Source organism: Ranitomeya variabilis, chromosome 2 (genome assembly GCF_051348905.1).
Source record: "Ranitomeya variabilis isolate aRanVar5 chromosome 2, aRanVar5.hap1, whole genome shotgun sequence".
Classification (NCBI taxonomy): Eukaryota; Metazoa; Chordata; class Amphibia; order Anura; family Dendrobatidae; genus Ranitomeya; species Ranitomeya variabilis.
In genome coordinates, this window is record NC_135233.1 from 391871392 (window position 1) to 391894832 (window position 23441).

At 47.6% G+C, this 23441-nt stretch overlaps 1 protein-coding gene across 4 annotated transcripts in view; it reads left to right on the plus strand.

Moving 5' to 3' along the window:
* Positions 1–23441, plus strand: part of DACH2 (dachshund family transcription factor 2) — a 386452-nt gene that overhangs the window by 311662 nt on the left and 51349 nt on the right. For all 4 annotated transcript variants that reach the window (XM_077286496.1, XM_077286497.1, XM_077286493.1 and 1 more), the window contains 2 exons: positions 578–713; positions 1874–1948. In XM_077286496.1, coding sequence (XP_077142611.1) covers positions 578–713; positions 1874–1948 — 211 coding nt within the window. The remainder of the gene's footprint in view (positions 1–577; positions 714–1873; positions 1949–23441) is intronic.

The window sequence follows — 23441 nt, forward strand, 5'->3', positions numbered from 1 at the left end:
GATGGAGGAGGTTTCCGGCCTTTAGTCTTCTATGTGAATATTTCCATTAATCTCTGAATCACTTCTCCAGATTTTACTTGTCCGGATTTAACTTGTCCGGACTTTACTTGTCCGGATTTTACGTCTCTGGATTTTGCAGACTTTCCTGTTCTTCTCGTCTCAATGTTAACTCTCTCGGTGCCATCTGTCTCTTGGAGACATTGGCCATAGTGGAGCGCGAGGTTGGGGCTGCGGGCGCCTTGCTGTGTCGTTTGCCATTCATTGGATTTTTCATGGTTACTTTGCCGCCATTCGTTTTCTGCAGAATTCAGAGAGAAACATTTGGGGGAAACCTCCTGCCGTACAGCTTCACCGTCAGGAAATCCAGGGAGCGAAATGGAGACGAGGGGAGACTGGCGCCTCTGTGCTCTCTTGAAAATAAATTCCCAAATATCCCCAATAAATGACCCCCCTTGTCATCTTTGTCTATCACAGGGTAAACCTGCCGGGGGCTGTGGTGGATACACCTGTACCTGGCGGGCTGCAGGGATCCTCCTACATGATCTATACACACCGTTATTTGTGCTTCTTTCTGCAGGAGCGGATCCAGGACAGCCCCTCGCCCACCCCTTCCATAGAGGACAGCCAGCGGCCCGGCAGCCATGCCTCCTCACACCAGAGCAGCAGTGTCTCCAGCTCGCCCTCCCAGCTGGACAACATAGCTGACCGTGTCAGTGAGTAACTACCGCACTCCTTATGTCTCCCCGTACCCCAATGTCTCTGCCCTTCCTCCCCGGCCCCTCCATCTCCCCCTTATCACGCTCGTTCCTCCTTTGTCATTCTCATTGTAATGGGAACCTGTCGCCAGATAATGACCTATTGTAGAAGTCAGGATTTTGTGTTATATGAAGTTTTTGCGACATTTTTTTTTTAATCCTATCATGATATAAATTAAAAAAGATGAGTAACTTTCCAGTTTTCACACCAGTCCCTGGGGTTATTTTAGACTCATAACTCTAGTCCTTTCAGGAAGAGTTTTCAGCAGACTCCTTATCATCACAGGCAGATTCCACTGACAGGTAACACCTCTATATACAGTAGACACCACAGGATTCACAATAGGTGATATCACAGCTCACCTCCTCCTCATCCTGTACAATGACTGATAACACCTCTATATAGAGTAGATAACACAGGATCCACCATTCACAATAGGTGATGTCACAACTCACCACCTCCTCCTGTACAATGACTGATAACACCTCTATATACAGTAGATAACACAGGATCCACCATTCACAGTAGGTGATGTCACAGCTCACCACCTCCTCCTGTACAATGACTGATAACACCTCTATATACAGTAGATAACACAGGATCCACCATTCACAATAGGTGATGTCACAGCTCACCTCCTCCTGTACAATGACTGATAACTCTATATACAGTAGATAACACAGGATCCACCATTCACAATAGGTGATATCACAGCTCACCTTCTCCTCCTGTACAATGACTGATAACACCTCTATATACAGTAGATAACACAGGATCCACCATTCACAATAGATGATATCACAGCTCACCTCCTTTTCCTCCTGTACAATCACTGATAACCTCTATGTACAGTAGATAACACAGGATCCACCATTCACAATAGTTGATGTCACAGCTCACCTTCTCCTCCTGTACAATGCCCTCCCCATCTCATCCATTTCTTGTTGCCTCCTCCTCCATACTTATCTTGTACTTTGCTGGTAGAATTTGCCTCCCCTTTGTGATTGCCCTCTCCATCTTTCCTTCGCCACATTCTTCCCCTCTCTGGATCCTCCTCTGTGTTTTCTTATCAGACTCACATGTTTCCCTTATTAACCTTTTGTAACATTCTCTGCAGCCATATTACCCCGAGAAGGAGACCTCACTGATCACGAGACTGGACCCAGTATAAAGAAGATGATGAAAGAGAAAGGTAAGAGACCCCCGGGCACTAACTCTGTGTTATCATCTACCCCTGAATATATAAAATATCCCATGGCCGCGCAGGTGTCATTCCACCGCTGAACAGGCGTCATCCCACCGCAGAACAGGTGTGTCATCCCACCGCAGAACAGGTGTGTCATCCTACCGCAGAACATGTGTCTCATCCCACCGCAGAGCAGGCGTCATCCCACCGCAGAGCAGGCGTCATCCCACCGCAGAGCAGGCGTCATCCCACCGCAGAGCGGGCGTCATCCCACTGCAGAGCAGGCGTCATCCCACCGCAGAGCAGGCATCATCCCACCGCAGAGCGGGCGTCATCCCCCCGCAGAACAGTTGTCATCCCACCGTAGAACAGGCGTCATCCCACCACAGAACAGGTCTCATCCCACCACAGAACAGGCGTCATCCCACCACAGAAAAGTTCTCATCCCACAACAGAACGGGCATCATCCCACCACAGAAAGGGCATCATCCCACCACAGAATGGGCGTCATCCCACCACAGAACGGGCGTCATCCCACCACAGAACGGACTTCATCCCACCACAGAACAGGTCTCATCCTACCACAGAACAGGTCTCATCCCTCCACAGAACAGGCATCATCCCACCACAACACGGGTGTCATCCCACCACAGAACGGGCTTCATCCCACCACAGAACAGGTCTCATCCCACCACAGAACAGGCCTCATCCCACCACAGAACGGGGTTCATCCCACCACGGAACAGGTCTCATCCCACCACAGCACGGGCGTCATCCCACCACAGAACGGGCTTCATCCCACCACAGAACAGGTCTCATCCCACCACAGAACGGGTGTCATCCCACCACAGAACAGGTCTCATCCCACCACAGAACGGGGTTCATCCCACCACATAACAGGTCTCATCCCACCACAGAACGGGCATCATCCCACCACAGAAAAGGTCTCATCCCACCACAGAATGGGCGTCATCCCACCACAGAACAGGTCTCATCCCACCACAGATCGGGCGTCATCCCACCACAGCACGGGCGTCATCCCACCACAGCACGGGCGTCATCCCACCACAGCACGGGCGTCATCCCACCACAGAACGGGCTTCATCCCACCACAGAACAGGTCTCATCCCACCACAGAATGGGTGTCATCCCACCACAGAACAGGTCTGATCCAACCACAGAACGGGGTCTCAGCCCAGCACAGAACAGGCATCATCCCACCACAGCACGGGCGTCATCCCACCACAGAGCTGGCGTTATCCCACCACAGAGCAGGTCTCATCCCACCACAGAACGGGCATCATCCCACCACAGTACAGGTCTCATCGCACCACAGAACAGGTCTCATCCCACCACAGAACAGGCATCATCCCACCATAGAACAGGTCTCATCCCACCACAGAACAGGTCTCATCCCACCACAACACGGGTGTCATCCCACCACAGAACAGGTCTCATCCCACCACAGAACAGGTCTCATCCCACCACAGAACGGGGTTCATCCCACCACGGAACAGGTCTCATCCCACCACAGCACGGGCTTCATCCCACCACAGAACAGGTCTCATCCCACCACAGAACGGGTGTCATCCCACCACAGAACAGGTCTCATCCCACCACAGAACGGGGTTCATTCCACCACATAACAGGTCTCATCCCACCACAGAACGGGCGTCATCCCACCACAGAAAAGGTCTCATCCCACCACAGAAGGGGCGTCATCCCACCACAGAACAGGTCTCATCCCACCACAGATCGGGCGTCATCCCACCACAGAACGGGCGTCATCCCACCACAGAACGGGCGTCATCCCACCACAGAACGGGTGTCATCCCACCACAGAACGGGTGTCATCCCACCACAGAACGGGTCTCAGCACAGAACAGGCATCATCCCACCACAGCACGGGCGTCATCCCACCACAGAGCTGGCGTTATCCCACCACAGAGCAGGTCTCATCCCACCAGAGAACAGGTCTCATCCCTCCACAGAACGGGCATCATCCCACCACAGTACAGGTCTCATCGCACCACAGAACGGGCGTCATCCCACCACAGAACGGGCGCCATCCCACCACAGAAAAGGTCTCATCCCACCACAGAACAGGTCTCATCCCACCACAGAACGGGCGTCATCCCACCATGGAACAGGTCTCATCCCACCACAGCACGGGCGTCATCCCATTACAGAACAGGTCTCATCCCACCACAGCACGGGCGTCATCCCACCACAGGACGGGCTTCTACCCACCACAGAACAGGTCTCATCCCACCACAGAACGGGTGTCATCCCACCACAGAACAGGTCTCATCCCACCACAGAACGGGGTTCATCCCACCACATAACAGGTCTCATCCCACCACAGAACGGGCGTCATCCCACCACAGAAAAGGTCTCATGCCACCACAGAACGGGCGTCAACCCACCACAGCACGGGCGTCATCCCACCACAGAACGGACTTCATCCCACCACAGAACAGGTCTCATCCTACCACAGAACAGGTCTCATCCCTCCACAGAACAGGCATCATCCCACCACAACACGGGTGTCATCCCACCACAGAACGGGCTTCATCCCACCACAGAACAGGTCTCATCCCACCACAGAACAGGCCTCATCCCACCACAGAACGGGGTTCATCCCACCACGGAACAGGTCTCATCCCACCACAGCACGGGCGTCATCCCACCACAGAACGGGCTTCATCCCACCACAGAACAGGTCTCATCCCACCACAGAACGGGTGTCATCCCACCACAGAACAGGTCTCATCCCACCACAGAACGGGGTTCATCCCACCACATAACAGGTCTCATCCCACCACAGAACGGGCATCATCCCACCACAGAAAAGGTCTCATCCCACCACAGAATGGGCGTCATCCCACCACAGAACAGGTCTCATCCCACCACAGCACGGGCGTCATCCCACCACAGCACGGGCGTCATCCCACCACAGCACGGGCGTCATCCCACCACAGCACGGGCGTCATCCCACCACAGAACGGGCTTCATCCCACCACAGAACAGGTCTCATCCCACCACAGAATGGGTGTCATCCCACCACAGAACAGGTCTGATCCAACCACAGAACGGGGTCTCAGCCCAGCACAGAACAGGCATCATCCCACCACAGCACGGGCGTCATCCCACCACAGAGCTGGCGTTATCCCACCACAGAGCAGGTCTCATCCCACCACAGAACGGGCATCATCCCACCACAGTACAGGTCTCATCGCACCACAGAACAGGTCTCATCCCACCACAGAACAGGCATCATCCCACCATAGAACAGGTCTCATCCCACCACAGAACAGGTCTCATCCCACCACAACACGGGTGTCATCCCACCACAGAACAGGTCTCATCCCACCACAGAACAGGTCTCATCCCACCACAGAACGGGGTTCATCCCACCACGGAACAGGTCTCATCCCACCACAGCACGGGCGTCATCCCACCAAAGAACGGGCTTCATCCCACCACAGAACAGGTCTCATCCCACCACAGAACGGGTGTCATCCCACCACAGAACAGGTCTCATCCCACCACAGAACGGGGTTCATTCCACCACATAACAGGTCTCATCCCACCACAGAACGGGCGTCATCCCACCACAGAAAAGGTCTCATCCCACCACAGAAGGGGCGTCATCCCACCACAGAACAGGTCTCATCCCACCACAGATCGGGCGTCATCCCACCACAGAACGGGCGTCATCCCACCACAGAACGGGTGTCATCCCACCACAGAACGGGTGTCATCCCACCACAGAACGGGTCTCAGCCCAGCACAGAACAGGCATCATCCCACCACAGCACGGGCGTCATCCCACCACAGAGCTGGCGTTATCCCACCACAGAGCAGGTCTCATCCCACCAGAGAACAGGTCTCATCCCTCCACAGAACGGGCATCATCCCACCACAGTACAGGTCTCATCGCACCACAGAACGGGCGTCATCCCACCACAGAACGGGCGCCATCCCACCACAGAAAAGGTCTCATCCCACCACAGAACAGGTCTCATCCCACCACAGAACGGGCGTCATCCCACCATGGAACAGGTCTCATCCCACCACAGCACGGGCGTCATCCCATTACAGAACAGGTCTCATCCCACCACAGCACGGGCGTCATCCCACCACAGGACGGGCTTCTACCCACCACAGAACAGGTCTCATCCCACCACAGAACGGGTGTCATCCCACCACAGAACAGGTCTCATCCCACCACAGAACGGGGTTCATCCCACCACATAACAGGTCTCATCCCACCACAGAACGGGCGTCATCCCACCACAGAAAAGGTCTCATCCCACCACAGAACGGGCGTCAACCCACCACAGAACAGGTCTCATCCCACCACAGATCGGGCGTCATCCCACCACAGAACGGGCGTCATCCCACCACAGAACGGGTCTCAGCCCACCACAGAACAGGCATCATCCCACCACAGCACGGGCATCATCCCACCACGGAGCTGGCGTTATCCCACCAGAGAACAGGTCTCATCCCTCCACAGAACGGGCATCATCCCACCACAGTACAGGTCTCATTGCACCACAGAATGGGCGTCATCCCACCACAGAGCAGGTCCCATCCCACCACAGAAAAGGTCTCATCCCACCACAGAACGGGCGTCATCCCACCACAGAACAGGTCTAATCCCACCACAGAACAGGTCTCATCCCACCACAGATCGGGCGTCATCCCACCACAGAACGGGCGTCATCCCACCACAGAACAGGTCTCAGCCCACCCCAGAACAGGCATCATCCCACCACAGCACGGGCGTCATCCCACCACAGCACGGGCGTCATCCTACCACAGAGCTGGCGTCATCCCACCACAGAGCAGGTCTCATCCCACCAGAGAACAGGTCTCATCCCTCCACAGAACGAGCGTCATCCAACCACAGTACAGGTCTCATCCCACCACAGCACGGGCGTCATCCCACCACCGCGTAGGTCTCTTCCCACCATCGTGCAGGTCTCATCCCACCGCCGCGCAGGTCTTGTCGCTCCACTTGCTGATCATGTTGGATGATTACACAGATACAACCATTGTTCACCGTCTGTGCACACACCGTTTGCTGCACTACATGGGAATAATCACCTACAATCCGAACAATTTCTTGTTAAACGTTATGCAAATAACAACAACCTGAGAAAAAAGTGACATTCGCCGACAAGCACGAGAGCGGTGTACCTGATTGGCCGGATTAGTCTGACGCCGATGTGTCATGGGGAGATGATGATGTGATTGAAGCGCAGCGTTACTTCCTAATAGACTTTTCCATTTCTCTACTCGATCACTGTTTGCCCATAGTGAGTATAAACCGTGGTGGTACATGGTGCCGAGCACACAAACTGAACGAATACAGTGTGGCACATTGTATCCCACTGATCCATTGTAACAAGCTCCTCGGCTCTGTGCTCAGGATAGGCTTTTAGCCTCGTTATTGGCTCCATCGATGCCCTGATATAGCGCTCGGCAGAGGGCACGGTGTGTGTGTGAACCTAGCCTGAAAATCATGGGAGACAGGAGCACAGTGTTTTGGAAAGTCGCAGGACATTGTAGCTTTCGGGCCCTTTACTGATCGGCCCCGGGAGCTGATCGGCTGCTTCTTCCCTTTTACACTGCGGTGATGGACGTGTCTTATGTTTTTTTCCGTGATCCGTGCGGTATCTGTAGCGGTGCGCAGTCTGCACATGCATCTAAGCCCCAGCGCTACAGCAGCGATAAAAGAAGCCTGCTGTCACATGACTGCGAGTGTCTGACAACCTGTGCAGGGGTTCAGCCGCAGGGTAAAAGGTTGTCGAGTAGATAATCACCATGAATGGCCGCACTGTAGAAACCTAACTGCAGCCATTACAGTCTGTGGACACATTAAGTATTTGGTGCAGAAATTTCTGCACCATTTCTGCATCTGACTGGAAATACGCTGTGTAAAATAGGCGAGTTTTTGTCACTTTTTTATGCAGATTTTTCCCCACTCATTATTGTGGAAGAAATATACAGCAAAAATGCTGAAAGAATCGACATAATATAGATTTATATCTGCACCAAATCTGCAAGTGACAAAGAAGCATCATGTGTACAGGTCCGGTCCTTAAACTGCGGGAGGAACAGAAGAGCGTTTATAATCAGTGATGCAGTTGGGGTCCCCATCAGTAATGCAGCGAGGCTCCTATGAATGACCCCCATCAGTAATGCAGTGGGGGTCCAATGAATGACCCCCATCAGTAATGCAGCGGGCCTCTTATGAATGACCCCCATCAGTAATGTAACGGGGGTCCTATGAATGACCCCCATCAGTAATGCAGCGAGGCTCCTATGAATGACCCCCATCAGTAATGCAGCAGGCCTCTTATGAATGACCCCCATCAGTAATGCAGCGGGGCTCCTATGAATGAACCCTCATCAGTAATGCAGTCGGGGGTCCAATGAATGACCCCCATCAGTAATGCAGCGGGCCTCTTATGAATGACCCCCATCAGTAATGTAACGGGGGTCCTATGAATGAGCCCCATCAGTAATGCAGCGGGGCTCCTATGAATGACCCCCATCAGTAATGCAGCGGGGCTCCTATGAATGTCCCCCATCATTAATGCAGCGGGGGTCCTATGAATGACCCCCATCAGTAATGCAGCGGGGCTCCTATGAATGACCCCCATCAGTAATGCAGCGGGGCTCCTATGAATGACCCCCATCAGTAATGTAGCGGGGGTCTTATGAATGACCCCCATCAGTAATGTAGCGGGGGTCTTATGAATGACCCCCATCAGTAATGCAGCGGGGGTCCTATGAATGACCCCCATCAGTAATGCAGCGGGGCTCCTATGAATGACCCCCATCAGTAATGCAGCGGGGCTCCTATGAATGACCCCCATCAGTAATGTAGCGGGGGTCCTATGAATGACCCCCATCAGTAATGTAGCGGGGTTCCTATGAATGAACCCCATCAGTAATGTAACGGGGCTCCTATGAATGACCCCCATTAGTAATGTAGCGGGGGACCTATGAATGACCCCCATCAGTAATGTAACGGGGGTCCGTTGTGCTGTTTTTTATGTAAGAGTTTTCTACCCTCAGCCGTAGCCCTTTGACGTCCTCTACACAGGGGGATCTGAGGACTTCTGCCTGTCTAACCTTAACCTGACCCCGGCGGCCGGCATATAGGGATAGAAAATGTGAACTGAATGAAGTGAATGTATTGAGCCAAAATGCTGCGTCCCCTTATACCGCTCCCCTGGTCCCCTCCACGGCTCCCATCCCCCGAGTATTCAGTGTTTGCACAGTCCGGGCATTCAAGGTGACATCTCCTTACCCGGGGCCTTTATGTGGTGCACACCGCACTCAGGACCATCGACGCTACGAGATGTGATTAGCCTTTAGTTTGGTAAATGAGAATCCTAACATGGAGCCGACACGTCAGCACTTTCTGCCGCGCCGCGTTGGTTACATGTCAGTCCGGGGCTGGACACGTTCACGGCAAAGAATATATTCTGGGGGTCAGCGGGTTTTAGGGGGGGACACTGGCGTTACATACAGAAGTTACAATTCAAGATATGACAATGCAAAACAAAAATGGAAGAACACCTTTAAATATTTGTCCACAGGATCCATTATTGCAGCAGTTTCTTTTCTGCGTCCTCAGTTCTGCGCGCTCCTGTTATCTGGGGGTCCGCTCCTATAATCTGGGTGTCCACTCCTGTTATCTCGGGGTCCGCTCTGCTGCAGTGCATTGTGGGAGATGCGGTGTGTTCAGAGAATTGTGAGTGCAGCTTTGGATGTGACTGGAGTATAACGTTTTTGCAGAGTTCCTTGTTTGCAGATTTCTCACCTCTCAATGCTGAATTCATTATCGGAACATGTGAAACGCAACGAGGAATAAAGGGAAATAAATCCATAAATTACACAATCGCTGTGACCAAATTGTGCCCCCTTACATCCCCCAATTATAGTTTGGTTTTTTTTAAGCTTGGAATCTAAAGCGAAGGGATCACCATTTATTAGGAGTGACAAGTAATCGCGGTACACCGCGGCGGGAGCATATGTCCGCACATCTGCTTTCAGTAATATCATCATGATTTTAAAGATGATTTATAGCGCGGCGCGTCGTAAATTGCCGGCTCCGCTGTAACTTACACATCTGAGAACACAGCGAGGAGAAGACCGGGGCCCGGCCGATCCTGGGGGCCAAACCTCAGCGCCCGCTCATCATCCATCACTGCCGACAACCAGCCGGTAGAATGCGAGGTTGTCAGCCCCGCCCCCTTGATATGACGTGATCATTGGCTCATCGGACGCCCTCCATTCTTGAGCTGGATGACTCTGGTGGAGCAGAGATCCGGGGGGATTTATCCTTGGGGGGCTCCAGGTGCAGCATCGTCTGGTGCGATCCTGCGGCCTCCGCTTCATGCTGTGATAAATGAACATATTATCCGGGTTTCATGCTCTGCGGGTCCTGACGCCGACTCCGAGGGTCTCAGAACCCGACATTGGCAAAAAGAGGGCGGGGGGTCCGGTGATCCCTCCCGGGATGGCAGATTACACGAATATTTCTGATTTCTGTGCACTGATTTCTCCAGATGGAACGTAAAAGAGGAAAATGGTAAAAAATGGAGAGAAAATCATCATCAATGCAAAACTGTAGATGTAGTGATAAAACACGCGGCAGTTTCACTTCTGCAGCTTCAGAGCAGAAATCTCCCAGCATGCCTTGCTTATCCATTGTCTGCAGTGAGCTTGTTGCAGTGATTTGCGGTCCTTACACCACATATTGAGAACAGGATCTGCTGATATCGAGCATGCTGACTGTTTCTATGCAGCTCTGAAGTTTCTCCAATACTTGTCAAAATTCTCACATATCCAGTCACTAATTCAGTGCATTTCACAGACAAGCACCAAATATCTGTGAATCCCACCACCCGTCACATCTGGGATTGAGCGTTCAACCATGATCTAGAACATTCAGCAGCACATTTCACCTGATGATACAACGTTACCGATCTGTCTTATTGCGAGGTCTCGTGATACAATGCTACTAATCTGTCTCATTGCGAGATCTCGTGATACAATGTTACCGATCTGTCTCATTGCGAGATCTCATGATACAATGTTACCGATCTGTCTCATTGCGAGTTCTCATGATACAATGTTACCGATCTGTCTCATTGCGAGTTCTCATGATACAATGTTACCGATCTGTCTCATTGCGAGTTCTCATGATACAATGTTACCGATCTGTCTCATTGCGAGATCTTGTGATGCAATGTTACCGATCTGTCTCATTGCGAGATCTCGTGATACAATGTTACCGATCTGTCTCATTGCGAGTTCTCATGATACAATGTTACCGATCTGTCTCATTGCGAGTTCTCATGATACAATGTTACCGATCTGTTTCATTGCGAAATCTTGTGATGCAATGTTACCGATCTGTCTCATTGCGAGATCTCGTGATACAATGTTACCGATCTGTCTCTTTGCGAGTTCTCGTGATACAATGTTACTGATCTGTCTCATTGCGAGATCTCGTGATACAATGTTACTGATCTGTCTCATTGCGAGATCGCATGGTACAATGTTACCGATCTGTCTCATTGCGAGATCTCGTGATACAATGTTACTGATCTGTCTCATTGCGAGTTCTCATGATACAATGTTACCGATCTGTCTCATTGCGAGATCTTGTGATATAATGTTACCGATCTGTCTCCTTGCGAGTTCTCGTGATACAATGTTACCGATCTGTCTCATTGCGAGATCTTGTGATGCAATGTTACCGATCCATCTCATTGCGAGATCTTGTGATACAACGTTACCGATCTGTCTCATTGCGAGTTCTCATGATACAATGTTACCGATCTGTCTCATTGCGAGATCTCGTGATACAATGTTACCGATCTGTCTCATTGCGAGATCTCGTGATACAATGTTACCGATCTGTCTCATTGCGAGTTCTCATGATACAATTTTACCAATCTGTCTCATTGCGAGATCTTGTGATGCAATGTTACTGATCTGTCTCATTGCGAGATCTCCTGATACAATGTTGGTGATCTGTCTCATTAAGAGATCTCGTGATACAATGTTACCGATCTGTCTCATTGCAAGATCTCGTGATACAATGTTACCGATCTGTCTCATTGCGAGATCTTGTGATACAATGTTACCGATCTGTCTCATTGCGAGATCTCGTAATACAATGTTACTGATCTGTCTCATTGCGAGTTCTCATGATACAATGTTACCGATCTGTCTCATTGCGAGTTCTCATGATACAATGTTACCGATCTGTCTCATTGCGAGATCTTGTGATACAATGTTACCGATCTGTCTCATTGCGAGTTCTCGTGATACAATGTTACCGATCTGTCTCATTGCGAGATCTCGTAATACAATGTTACTGATCTGTCTCATTGCGAGATCTCGTGATACAATGTTACCGATCTGTCTCATTGCGAGATCTTGTGATACAATGTTACCGATCTGTCTCATTGCGAGATCTTGTGATACAATGTTACCGATCCGTCTCATTACGAGATCTCCTGATACAATGTTACCGATCTGTCTCATTGCGAGATCTCGTGATACAATGTTACCGATCTGTCTCATTGCGAGATCTTGTGATACAATGTTACCGATCTGTCTCTTTGCGAGTTCTCGTGATACAATGTTACTGATCTGTCTCATTGCGAGATCTCATGGTACAATGTTACCGATCTGTCTCATTGCGAGATCTCGTGATACAATGTTACTGATCTGTCTCATTGCGAGTTCTCATGATACAATGTTACCGATCTGTCTCATTGCGAGATCTTGTGATATAATGTTACCGATCTGTCTCTTTGCGAGTTCTCGTGATACAATGTTACCGATCTGTCTCATTGCGAGATCTTGTGATACAATGTTACCGATCTGTCTCATTGCGAGATCTCGTGATACAATGTTACCAATCTGTCTCATTGCGAGATCTTTTGATACAACGTTACCGATCTGTCTCATTGCGAGATCTTGTGATGCAATGTTACTGATCTGTCTCATTGCGAGATCTCCTGATACAATGTTGGTGATCTGTCTCATTGTGAGATCTCATGATACAATGTTACCGATCTGTCTCATTGCGAGATCTTGTGATACAATGTTACCGATCTGTCTCATTGCGAGTTCTCGTGATACAATGTTACCGATCTGTCTCATTGCGAGATCTTGTGATACAATGTTACCGATCTGTCTCTTTGCGAGTTCTCGTGATACAATGTTACCGATCTGTCTCATTGCGAGATCTCGTAATACAATGTTACTGATCTGTCTCATTGCGAGATCTCGTGATACAATGTTACCGATCTGTCTCATTGCGAGATCTTGTGATACAATGTTACCGATCTGTCTCATTGCGAGATCTTGTGATACAATGTTACCGATCCGTCTCATTACGAGATCTCCTGATACAATGTTGGTGATCTGTCTCATTAAGAGATCTCGTGATACAATGTTACCGATCTGTCTCATTGCAAGATCTCGTGATACAATGTTACCGATCTGTCTCATTGCGAGATCTTGTGATACAATGTTACCGATCTGTCTCATTGCGAGATCTCGTAATACAATGTTACTGATCTGTCTCATTGCGAGATCTCGTGATACAATGTTACCGATCTGTCTCATTGCGAGATCTCATGATACAATTTTACCGATCTGTCTCATTGCGAGATCTTGTGATATAATGTTACTGATCTGTCTCATTGCGAGATCTCGTGATATAATGTTACTGATCTGTCTCATTACGAGATCTCCTGATACAATGTTGGTGATCTGTCTCATTACGAGATCTCCTGATACAATGTTGGTGATCTGTCTCATTATGAGATCTCGTGATACAATGTTACCGATCTGTCTCATTGCAAGATCTCGTGATACAATGTTACCGATCCGTCTCATTACGAGATCTCCTGATACAATGTTGGTGATCTGTCTCATTATGAGATCTCGTGATACAATGTTACCGATCTGTCTCATTGCAAGATCTCGTGATACAATGTTACCGATCTGTCTCATTGCGAGATCTCCTGATACAATGTTGGTGATCTGTCTCATTGCGAGATCTCGTGATACAATGTTACCGATCTGTCTCATTGCGAGTTCTCGTGATACAATGTTACCGATCTGTCTCATTGCGAGATCTTGTGATACAATGTTACCGATCTGTCTCATTGCGAGTTCTCATGATACAATGTTACCGATCTGTCTCATTGCGAGTTCTCATGATACAATGTTACCGATCTGTCTCATTGCGAGATCTTGTGATACAATGTTACCGATCTGTCTCTTTGCGAGTTCTCGTGATACAATGTTACCGATCTGTCTCATTGCGAGATCTCGTAATACAATGTTACTGATCTGTCTCATTGCGAGATCTCGTGATACAATGTTACCGATCTGTCTCATTGCGAGATCTTGTGATACAATGTTACCGATCTGTCTCATTGCGAGATCTTGTGATACAATGTTACCGATCCGTCTCATTACGAGATCTCCTGATACAATGTTGGTGATCTGTCTCATTAAGAGATCTCGTGATACAATGTTACCGATCTGTCTCATTGCAAGATCTCGTGATACAATGTTACCGATCTGTCTCATTGCGAGATCTTGTGATACAATGTTACCGATCTGTCTCATTGCAAGATCTCGTAATACAATGTTACTGATCTGTCTCATTGCGAGATCTCGTGATACAATGTTACCGATCTGTCTCATTGCGAGATCTCATGATACAATTTTACCGATCTGTCTCATTGCGAGATCTTTTGATACAACGTTACCGATCTGTCTCATTGCGAGATCTTGTGATATAATGTTACTGATCTGTCTCATTGCGAGATCTCGTGATATAATGTTACTGATCTGTCTCATTACGAGATCTCCTGATACAATGTTGGTGATCTGTCTCATTACGAGATCTCCTGATACAATGTTGGTGATCTGTCTCATTATGAGATCTCGTGATACAATGTTACCGATCTGTCTCATTGCAAGATCTCGTGATACAATGTTACCGATCTGTCTCATTGCGAGATCTTGTGATACAATGTTACCGATCCGTCTCATTACGAGATCTCCTGATACAATGTTGGTGATCTGTCTCATTATGAGATCTCGTGATACAATGTTACCGATCTGTCTCATTGCAAGATCTCGTGATACAATGTTACCGATCTGTCTCATTGCGAGATCTTGTGATACAATGTTACCGATCTGTCTCATTGCGAGATCTCCTGATACAATGTTGGTGATCTGTCTCATTGCAAGATCTCGTGATACAATGTTACCGATCTGTCTCATTGCGAGATCTTGTGATACAATGTTACCGATCTGTCTCATTGCGAGGATACAACGTTACCGATCTGTCTCATTGCGAGATCTTGTGATGCAATGTTACCGATCTGTCTCATTGCGAGATCTCGTGATACAATGTTGGTGATCTGTCTCATTGCGAGATCTCGTGATACAATGTTACTGATCTTTCTCTTTGCGAGATCTTGTGATGCAATGTTACCGATCTGTCTCATTGCGAGATCTTGTGATGCAATGTTACCGATCTGTCTCATTGCGAGATCTCGTGATACAATGTTACCGATCTGTCTCATTGCGAGATCTCCTGATACAATGTTACTGATCTGTCTCATTGCGAGATCTCGTGATACAATGTTACTGATCTGTCTCATTGCGAGATCTCGTGATACAATGTTACCGATCTGTCTCATTGCGAGATCTTGTGATACAACGTTACCGATCTGTCTCATTGCGAGATCTTGTGATACAATGTTACCGATCTGTCTCATTGTGAGATCTCGTGATACAATGTTACTGATCTGTCTCATTGCGAGATCTCGTGATACAATGTTACCGATCTGTCTCATTGCGAGATCTTGTGATACAACGTTACCGATCTGTCTCATTGCGAGATCTCGTGATACAATGTTACCGATCTGTCTCAATGCGAGATCTTGTGATACAATATTACTGATCTGTCTCATTGCGAGATCTCGTGATATAATGTTACTGATCTGTCTCATTGCGAGATCTCATGATACAATGTTACCGATCTGTCTCAATGCGAGATCTCGTGATACAATGTTACCGATCTGTCTCATTGCGAGATCTTGTGATACAACGTTACCGATCTGTCTCAATGCGAGATCTCGTGATACAATGTTACCGATCCGTCTCATTGCGAGATCTTGTGATACAACGTTACCCATCCGTCTCATTGCGAGATCTCGTGATACAATGTTACCGATCTGTCTCAATGCGAGATCTCGTGATACAATGTTACCGATCTGTCTCATTGCGAGATCTTGTGATACAATGTTGCCGATCTCTCATTGCGAGATCTTGTGATACAATGTTACCGATCTGTCTCATTGCGAGATCTTGTGATACAATGTTACCGATCTGTCTCATTGCGAGATCTCGTGATACAATGTTACCGATCCGTCTCATTGCGAGATCTCGTGATACAATGTTACCGATCTGTCTCATTGCGAGATCTTGTGATACAATGTTACCGATCTGTTTCATTTCTTAGTAACCTTGATAAATGTTATTTACGTTCCTCAGATTCTCATTGAACTGTAATCCAGATATTCGTGCTCTTGATCCTTGTGGTGCACTCACACACTAATGACGTCTTCATCACGGAGAAGATTATGTTGCTGCCTCAGATCATTGACAGAAAATCAAATTCCAATATAATAGTCACTGTCATTTTCCTGGAGCGGCCATATTTATCACTTTTTATAGGGGTCGTCTAACAGGGGCGCGAACAGCTTCCTTATATCAGATGCGTGAAATATATGTAACGAGGAAAGCGGATATCTGTGGAAGACTTCAGCATCTTGGCTCCATCATTTTCTGAATGATGCAGAGAAATGGGCGCACTTATAACATAATATAATGGGAGACTATTACTTCACTTACAGAATTGCGTCTGTAAGCTGTTCATCCAGAGCTGTCTGCTTTATACATAGTATGCAAACGTTATAGTGAAGAGTGATATTCAAACAGCTGGTGTAGGGGTGGCGAAAATAGGCACCAGAATGGCCGTGTTTGGGGTCAACTCCCATCTGGGCCGGATGCTTTTTGCACTCTTATATATATATTGTTTTTGTAAAGGTTATTGACAATATTAAAGGGGTTGTCCAGGTGAAAAATGGCTACTTTTTATCATCTTTTTTATTGTATGTAGCTGTTATTTTGGTGGTGGGGAATCTTCTACCTTTTTCTAAGTACAGACCATTATTTTGAGGTTATTATTGTAGCTCCCAGATATTCATCCCTTATGCTGAAAGCCACAGAGGAAAGCGGCTACAAATGGCGCCCCATCATCAGCCCCTGGTAAAGGGTCAGCGCCAGGACGACCTGTCGTGAAAATGGTTGTCACATTCAAAATATAAAAGTGACTCAAAAACACTTTGGGTTGGATATATTTCTGCATTTTCACCTATTTGTCTGCAGTTTTTCCCATTTTAATGCTGTTTTTTTTGTTTTGCACCAAATTCTTTGTTAGTTGCTCCTTTCCTAAAGTCTTTTTTTTTTACTTGTTTATCTGTTTTTCTTTTTTCTCTTTTTTCCATTGTGCACTCGTGGCTTTTGCGGCCGATTCATTATTTTTAACTTTTTAAAGAGTGATAAAATATTTGTTCATTGTCCTCCAGTGTTTTTTTTTATTTTTTTTATACACGCGACTGGGCTTAATTCATCAATTGTGGGGGGGTTTAAGTCACTTTTCTTTTTTGTCTTGATATATTCCTTGTCGTTTTGTAGCAACAATTTCTTTATAACGGTGCAACTGGGTTCATGAATTATGAAAAAAAATTAAAAATGCTCCTTAATTTTGTCTTTTACCTTTTTTGCGCCTGTTTTGTGTAAAAAGGCCCCCCTGACGAAGCCCACGCGAAACGCGCGTAGGGGTACACGTGCGGCCGACCTGACGAGATATGGGTAAGAAATAATCACTTAGCCTCACATTGTTATGTATGCCATGAGAGGGTATTGTTAGTAATTCTGGCACTAGTGGTCACTTTTTGGCTTTGTGCTAACTCTCTTGGCTATTCATGGTAACTACCTTTAATGAATTTATATTTATTGCACGAGCACTTTATTGGTATTTCTAGTTTCTTGCCTTGGCGTCTGGTCGGTCTGCATGTGGAGCTGCATCTGAGTTTTGCTTCAATATAGCTGATGTCCTGTGTTTTATGGTAATACACATGATTTTTATAGTGCCATACATGTAATTGCTTATATATATATAAATAAACTCTCTTGAATTTTATCATACTCTGGTGGATTTTGTCACTCCGATTTTTCTTCCTTTTTGTTAAAAAATGTTTTGTGTAAAAAGTCACATTATCTGTTGCACAGATCTCGAACACATGCACAAAACATTTCTCGCGTGCAGGGGTGGGATTCAGCCGGTACGACCCGGTACGGGGCAGCCGTTTACTAAAATTTCTATCTGCCAGCGTTCCGGTAATCAGGGCCGCGGGAGGATGCGGGGGGGCGGCGCCTGAGCAAGGTGTGTTTTTTTTTTTGTTTTAATAATGCGGGGTAGCGCGGCGCCAGGCGCGGGGTGGCAAAGGGGCGTGTGCCCCCCGGGCCGGTCACTTAGCAGCGATTCGGGCTGCTGGTGGCCGGCGCTGTTCTCTATGTCCGGCCAGCTGCATCATCACACTCCCAGTGGAGCTGACCCGCCTCCTCCTGCTCCCTGTGTGCGGCCTCCTGAAGAGGGAACATGGCTGCATCTACCTGCAGGAGAGGATCTGGTGGAAGACTCAGACATCAGGGGGAGCTTCAGCTCTGTGTGCGGTGAGGAGATGGACGCTGCTGCTCACCTCCCGGTGATAAGTCCAGGGCCGGTCCCTCTATAGTATTAGCGGGCGCTCTGCTGATGCTCACAGATTTATTGCAGGAGTCTGAACTTTCAGGGTCACCCTGTCAGTGCCAGGTCATCGGCTCCAGGAAAGTTCAGTCTCCTGCAATAAATCTCCCTATACTGATAGTGAGCAGAGACTGTCTGCAGAATCCAGCACTGGAGTGATCACGCCTGAACCTGGTGACTGGACATCACATGCTGTATACATGGCCCTGTATATATACAGTGCATGTATGTCCAGGGCCAGGTGCAGGATGGATCCATCCAGTGTATATAATGTTGTGTATCTGTGCCCATAGTATACAACCATCAAGAGCCTGGAGCACTCTGAGCTACAAAATGGGTCGCCCGCCCCTCAAATCCTCTGCACAGGCCTTTGTGCGCACTCTCTCGGTGCCCACGCTGACCAAGGCCATGGCAGCCCTCATTCATGCTTGCGTATGTAGCTGCGGCCTTTGTCAGTGAGGGAAAACAGGAAAGCGCACGCACCTGGACCTGTGCAGAAGATTGAAAAGGCCGCCACTGCGTGCACAGACGCCCGAGCCTCACTGTGTCTGACCCTGGCCAGAACCAGTGTAAGAGAACAGCGCTCTCCTCACCAATCCCCGGCCGGCATCCGATCCATTATATAGGTGATACTGCAGCTGATGTGTATATACGTTATGTAAGTGATACTGCTGTATATATATACTGGAACTATACACTGCAATCATAGTATCACCTATATATTGTATATGCAGCATTTGCAGTTTGACCTGTCTAATGTATATTGACTGTTGTATATACAGTATATAAGTGATACTGCCATTATATACCGCAGTAGCAGTATCACCTATATAATGTATGTACAGCAGTCTATATACATTATATAGGCGAAACTGCGACTACGGTATGTACGTTATATAGGTTATACCACTGTAATATACTGCGACCGCTGTGTATAGCCCATATAGGCCAGCCGCAGTGTGTGCGTGTGTGTGTGTATGCATATATATACACACACACACACTCTCTGTAGCTGCCCTATATGGGCTATACACAGCGGTCGCAGTATATTAGTGGTATAACCTATATAACGTACATACCATAGTCGCAGTTTCACCTATGTAATGTGTGTGTGAGTGTATGAGTGTGTGTCTATGTGTGTGTGTGTATATTATACCCATACATACACAGACACACACCACTCTGATTAATCGTGAAAAAAGTGCGGACTCTTTATTGGCCCAAATGGCAATGTTTCGGATCAATAACAGAGCATTTCTCTGATATGGAACTGAAATGTTGCCACATGGGCCAATAAAGCGTCCACTGCTTTAAGGGATTGTCTCCCACTAGGACAACCTCTTAAACTAAAGCCTATACTCACCTCCTTTGCCAGCGCCGTTCCCACAGTGGCTGTGATGTGTTGTGACACGTGATGCCCGGCGCCAATCAGCGCTGGTGTCACTGTCTCTGCCTTCAGACAAACTGAACATGACGAGGAAGTCCAGGATGAGCTGCTTGATCCTGGACACTGGCACGGGAGGCAAGTGTAGGCTTTATAATTTTATCAGGGCCAAACATTTAGGGGTTGTCCTAGTAGCGGACAACCCCTTAAAGATTTGGTGCTGCTCAGTTATGATATATATACAGTGGGGCAAAAAAGTATTTAGTCATTCAGCAATAGTGCAAGTTCCACCACTTAAAAAGATGAGAGGCGTCTGTAATTTACATCATAGGTAGACCTCAACTATGGGAGACAAACTGAGAAAACAAAATCCAGAAAATCACATTGTCTGTTTTTTTATCATTTTATTTGTATATTATGGTGGAAAATAAGTATTTGGTCAGAAACAAAATTTCATCTCAATACTTTGACCTCTGTCATTGCCAACAAAGGATATATTACAAACGTTTTCTGTAAGTCTTCACAAGGTTGCCACACACTGTTGTTGGTATGTTGGCCCATTCCTCCATGCAGATCTCCTCTAGAGCAGTGATGTTTTTGGCTTTTCGCTTGGCAACACGGACTTTCAACTCCCTCCAAAGGTTTTCTATAGGGTTGAGATCTGGAGACTGGCTAGGCCACTCCAGGACCTTGAAATGCTTCTTACAAAGCCACTCCTTCGTTGCCCTGGCGGTGTGCTTTGGATCATTGTCATGTTGAAAGACCCAGCCACGTTTCATCTTCAATGCCCTTGCTGATGGAAGGAGGTTTGCACTCACAATCTCACGATACATGGCCCCATTCATTCTTTCATGTACCCGGATCAGTCGTCCTGGCCCCTTTGCAGAGAAACAGCCCCAAAGCATGATGTTTCCACCACCATGCTTTACAGTAGGTATGGTGTTTGATGGATGCAACTCAGTATTCTTTTTCCTCCAAACACGACAAGTTGTGTTTCTACCAAACAGTTCCAGTTTGGTTTCGTCAGACCATAGGACATTCTCCCAAAACTCCTCTGGATCATCCAAATGCTCTCTAGCAAACTTCAGACGGGCCCGGACATGTACTGGCTTAAGCAGTGGGACACGTCTGGCACTGTAGGATCTGAGTCCATGGTGGCGTAGTGTGTTACTTATGGTAGGCCTTGTTACATTGGTCCCAGCTCTCTGCAGTTCATTCACTAGGTCCCCCCGCGTGGTTCTGGGATTTTTGCTCACCGTTCTTGTGATCATTCTGACCCCACGGGGTGGGATTTTGCGTGGAGCCCCAGATCGAGGGAGATTATCAGTGGTCTTGAATGTCTTCCATTTTTTAATTATTGCTCCCACTGTTGATTTCTTCACTCCAAGCTGGTTGGCTATTGCAGATTCAGTCTTCCCAGCCTGGTGCAGGGCTACAATTTTGTTTCTGGTGTGCTTTGACAGCTCTTTGGTCTTCACCATAGTGGAGTTTGGAGTCAGACTGTTTGAGGGTGTGCACAGGTGTCTTTTTATACTGATAACAAGTTTAAACAGGTGCCATTACTACAGGTAATGAGTGGAGGAAAGAGGAGACTCTTAAAGAAGAAGTTACAGGTCTGAGAGCCAGAAATCTTGATTGTTTGTTTCTGACCAAATACTTATTTTCCACCATAATATACAAATAAAATGATAAAAAAACAGACAATGTGATTTTCTGGATTTTTTTTTCTCAGTTTGTCTCCCATAGTTGAGGTCTAACTATGATGTAAATTACAGACGCCTCTCATATTTTTAAGTGGTGGAACTTGCACTATTGCTGACTGACTAAATACTTTTTTGCCCCACTGTATATATATTGCCTGCGTGGTGTAAATCTGTAAATCTAAGTATCTGTATATATACACTGCAAAGTACCACTCCTCCTGTCCTGTATATATATACACTACACAGTACCACTCCTCCTGTCCTGTATATATACACTGCACAGTACCACTCCTCCTGTATATGTACACTGTACAATACTCTTCCTCCTGTCCTGTATATATACACTGCACAGTACCACTCCTCCTGTCCTGTATATATACACTGCACAGTACCACTCCTCCTGTCCTGTATATATACACTGCACAGTACCACTCCTCCTGTCCTGTATATATACACTGCACAGTACCACTCCTCCTGTATATGTACACTGTACAATACTCTTCCTCCTGTCCTGTATATATACACTGCACAGTACCACTCCTCCTGTCCTGTATATATACACTGCACAGTACCACTCCTCCTGTCCTGTATATATACACTGCACAGTACCACTCCTCCTGTCCTGTATATATACACTGCACAGTACTGCTTCTCCTGTCCTGTATATATACACTGCACAGTACCACTCCTCCTGTCCTGTATATATACACTGCACAGTACCACTCCTCCTGTCCTGTATATATACACTGCACAGTACCACTCCTCCTGTCCTGTGTATATACACTACACAGTACCGCTCCTCCGTTCCTGTGTATATATACACTGCACAGTACCACTCCTCCTGTATATGTACACTGCACAGTACCACTCCTCCTGTATATATACCCTGCACAGTACCATTCCTCCTGTCCTGTATATATACACTGCACAGCACCACTCCTCCTGTCCTGTATATATACACTGCACAGTACCACTCCTCCTGTCCTGTATATATACACTGCACAGTACCACTCCTCCTGTCCTGTATATATACACTGCACAGTACTGCTTCTCCTGTCCTGTATATATACACTGCACAGTACCACTCCTCCTGTCCTGTATATATACACTGCACAGTACCACTCCTCCTGTCCTGTGTATATACACTACACAGTACTGCTCCTCCGTTCCTGTGTATATGTATACTGCACAGTACCACTCCTCCTGTATATATACACTGCACAGTACCATTCCTCCTGTCCTGTATATATACACTGCACAGTACTGCTTCTCCTGTCCTGTATATATACACTGCACAGTACCACTCCTCCTGTATATGTACACTGCACAGTACCACTCCTCCTGTATATATACACTGCACAGTACCACTCCTCCTGTCCTGTATATATACACTGCACAGTACCACTCCTCCTGTCCTGTATATATACACTGCACAGTACCACTCCTCCTGTCCTGTATATA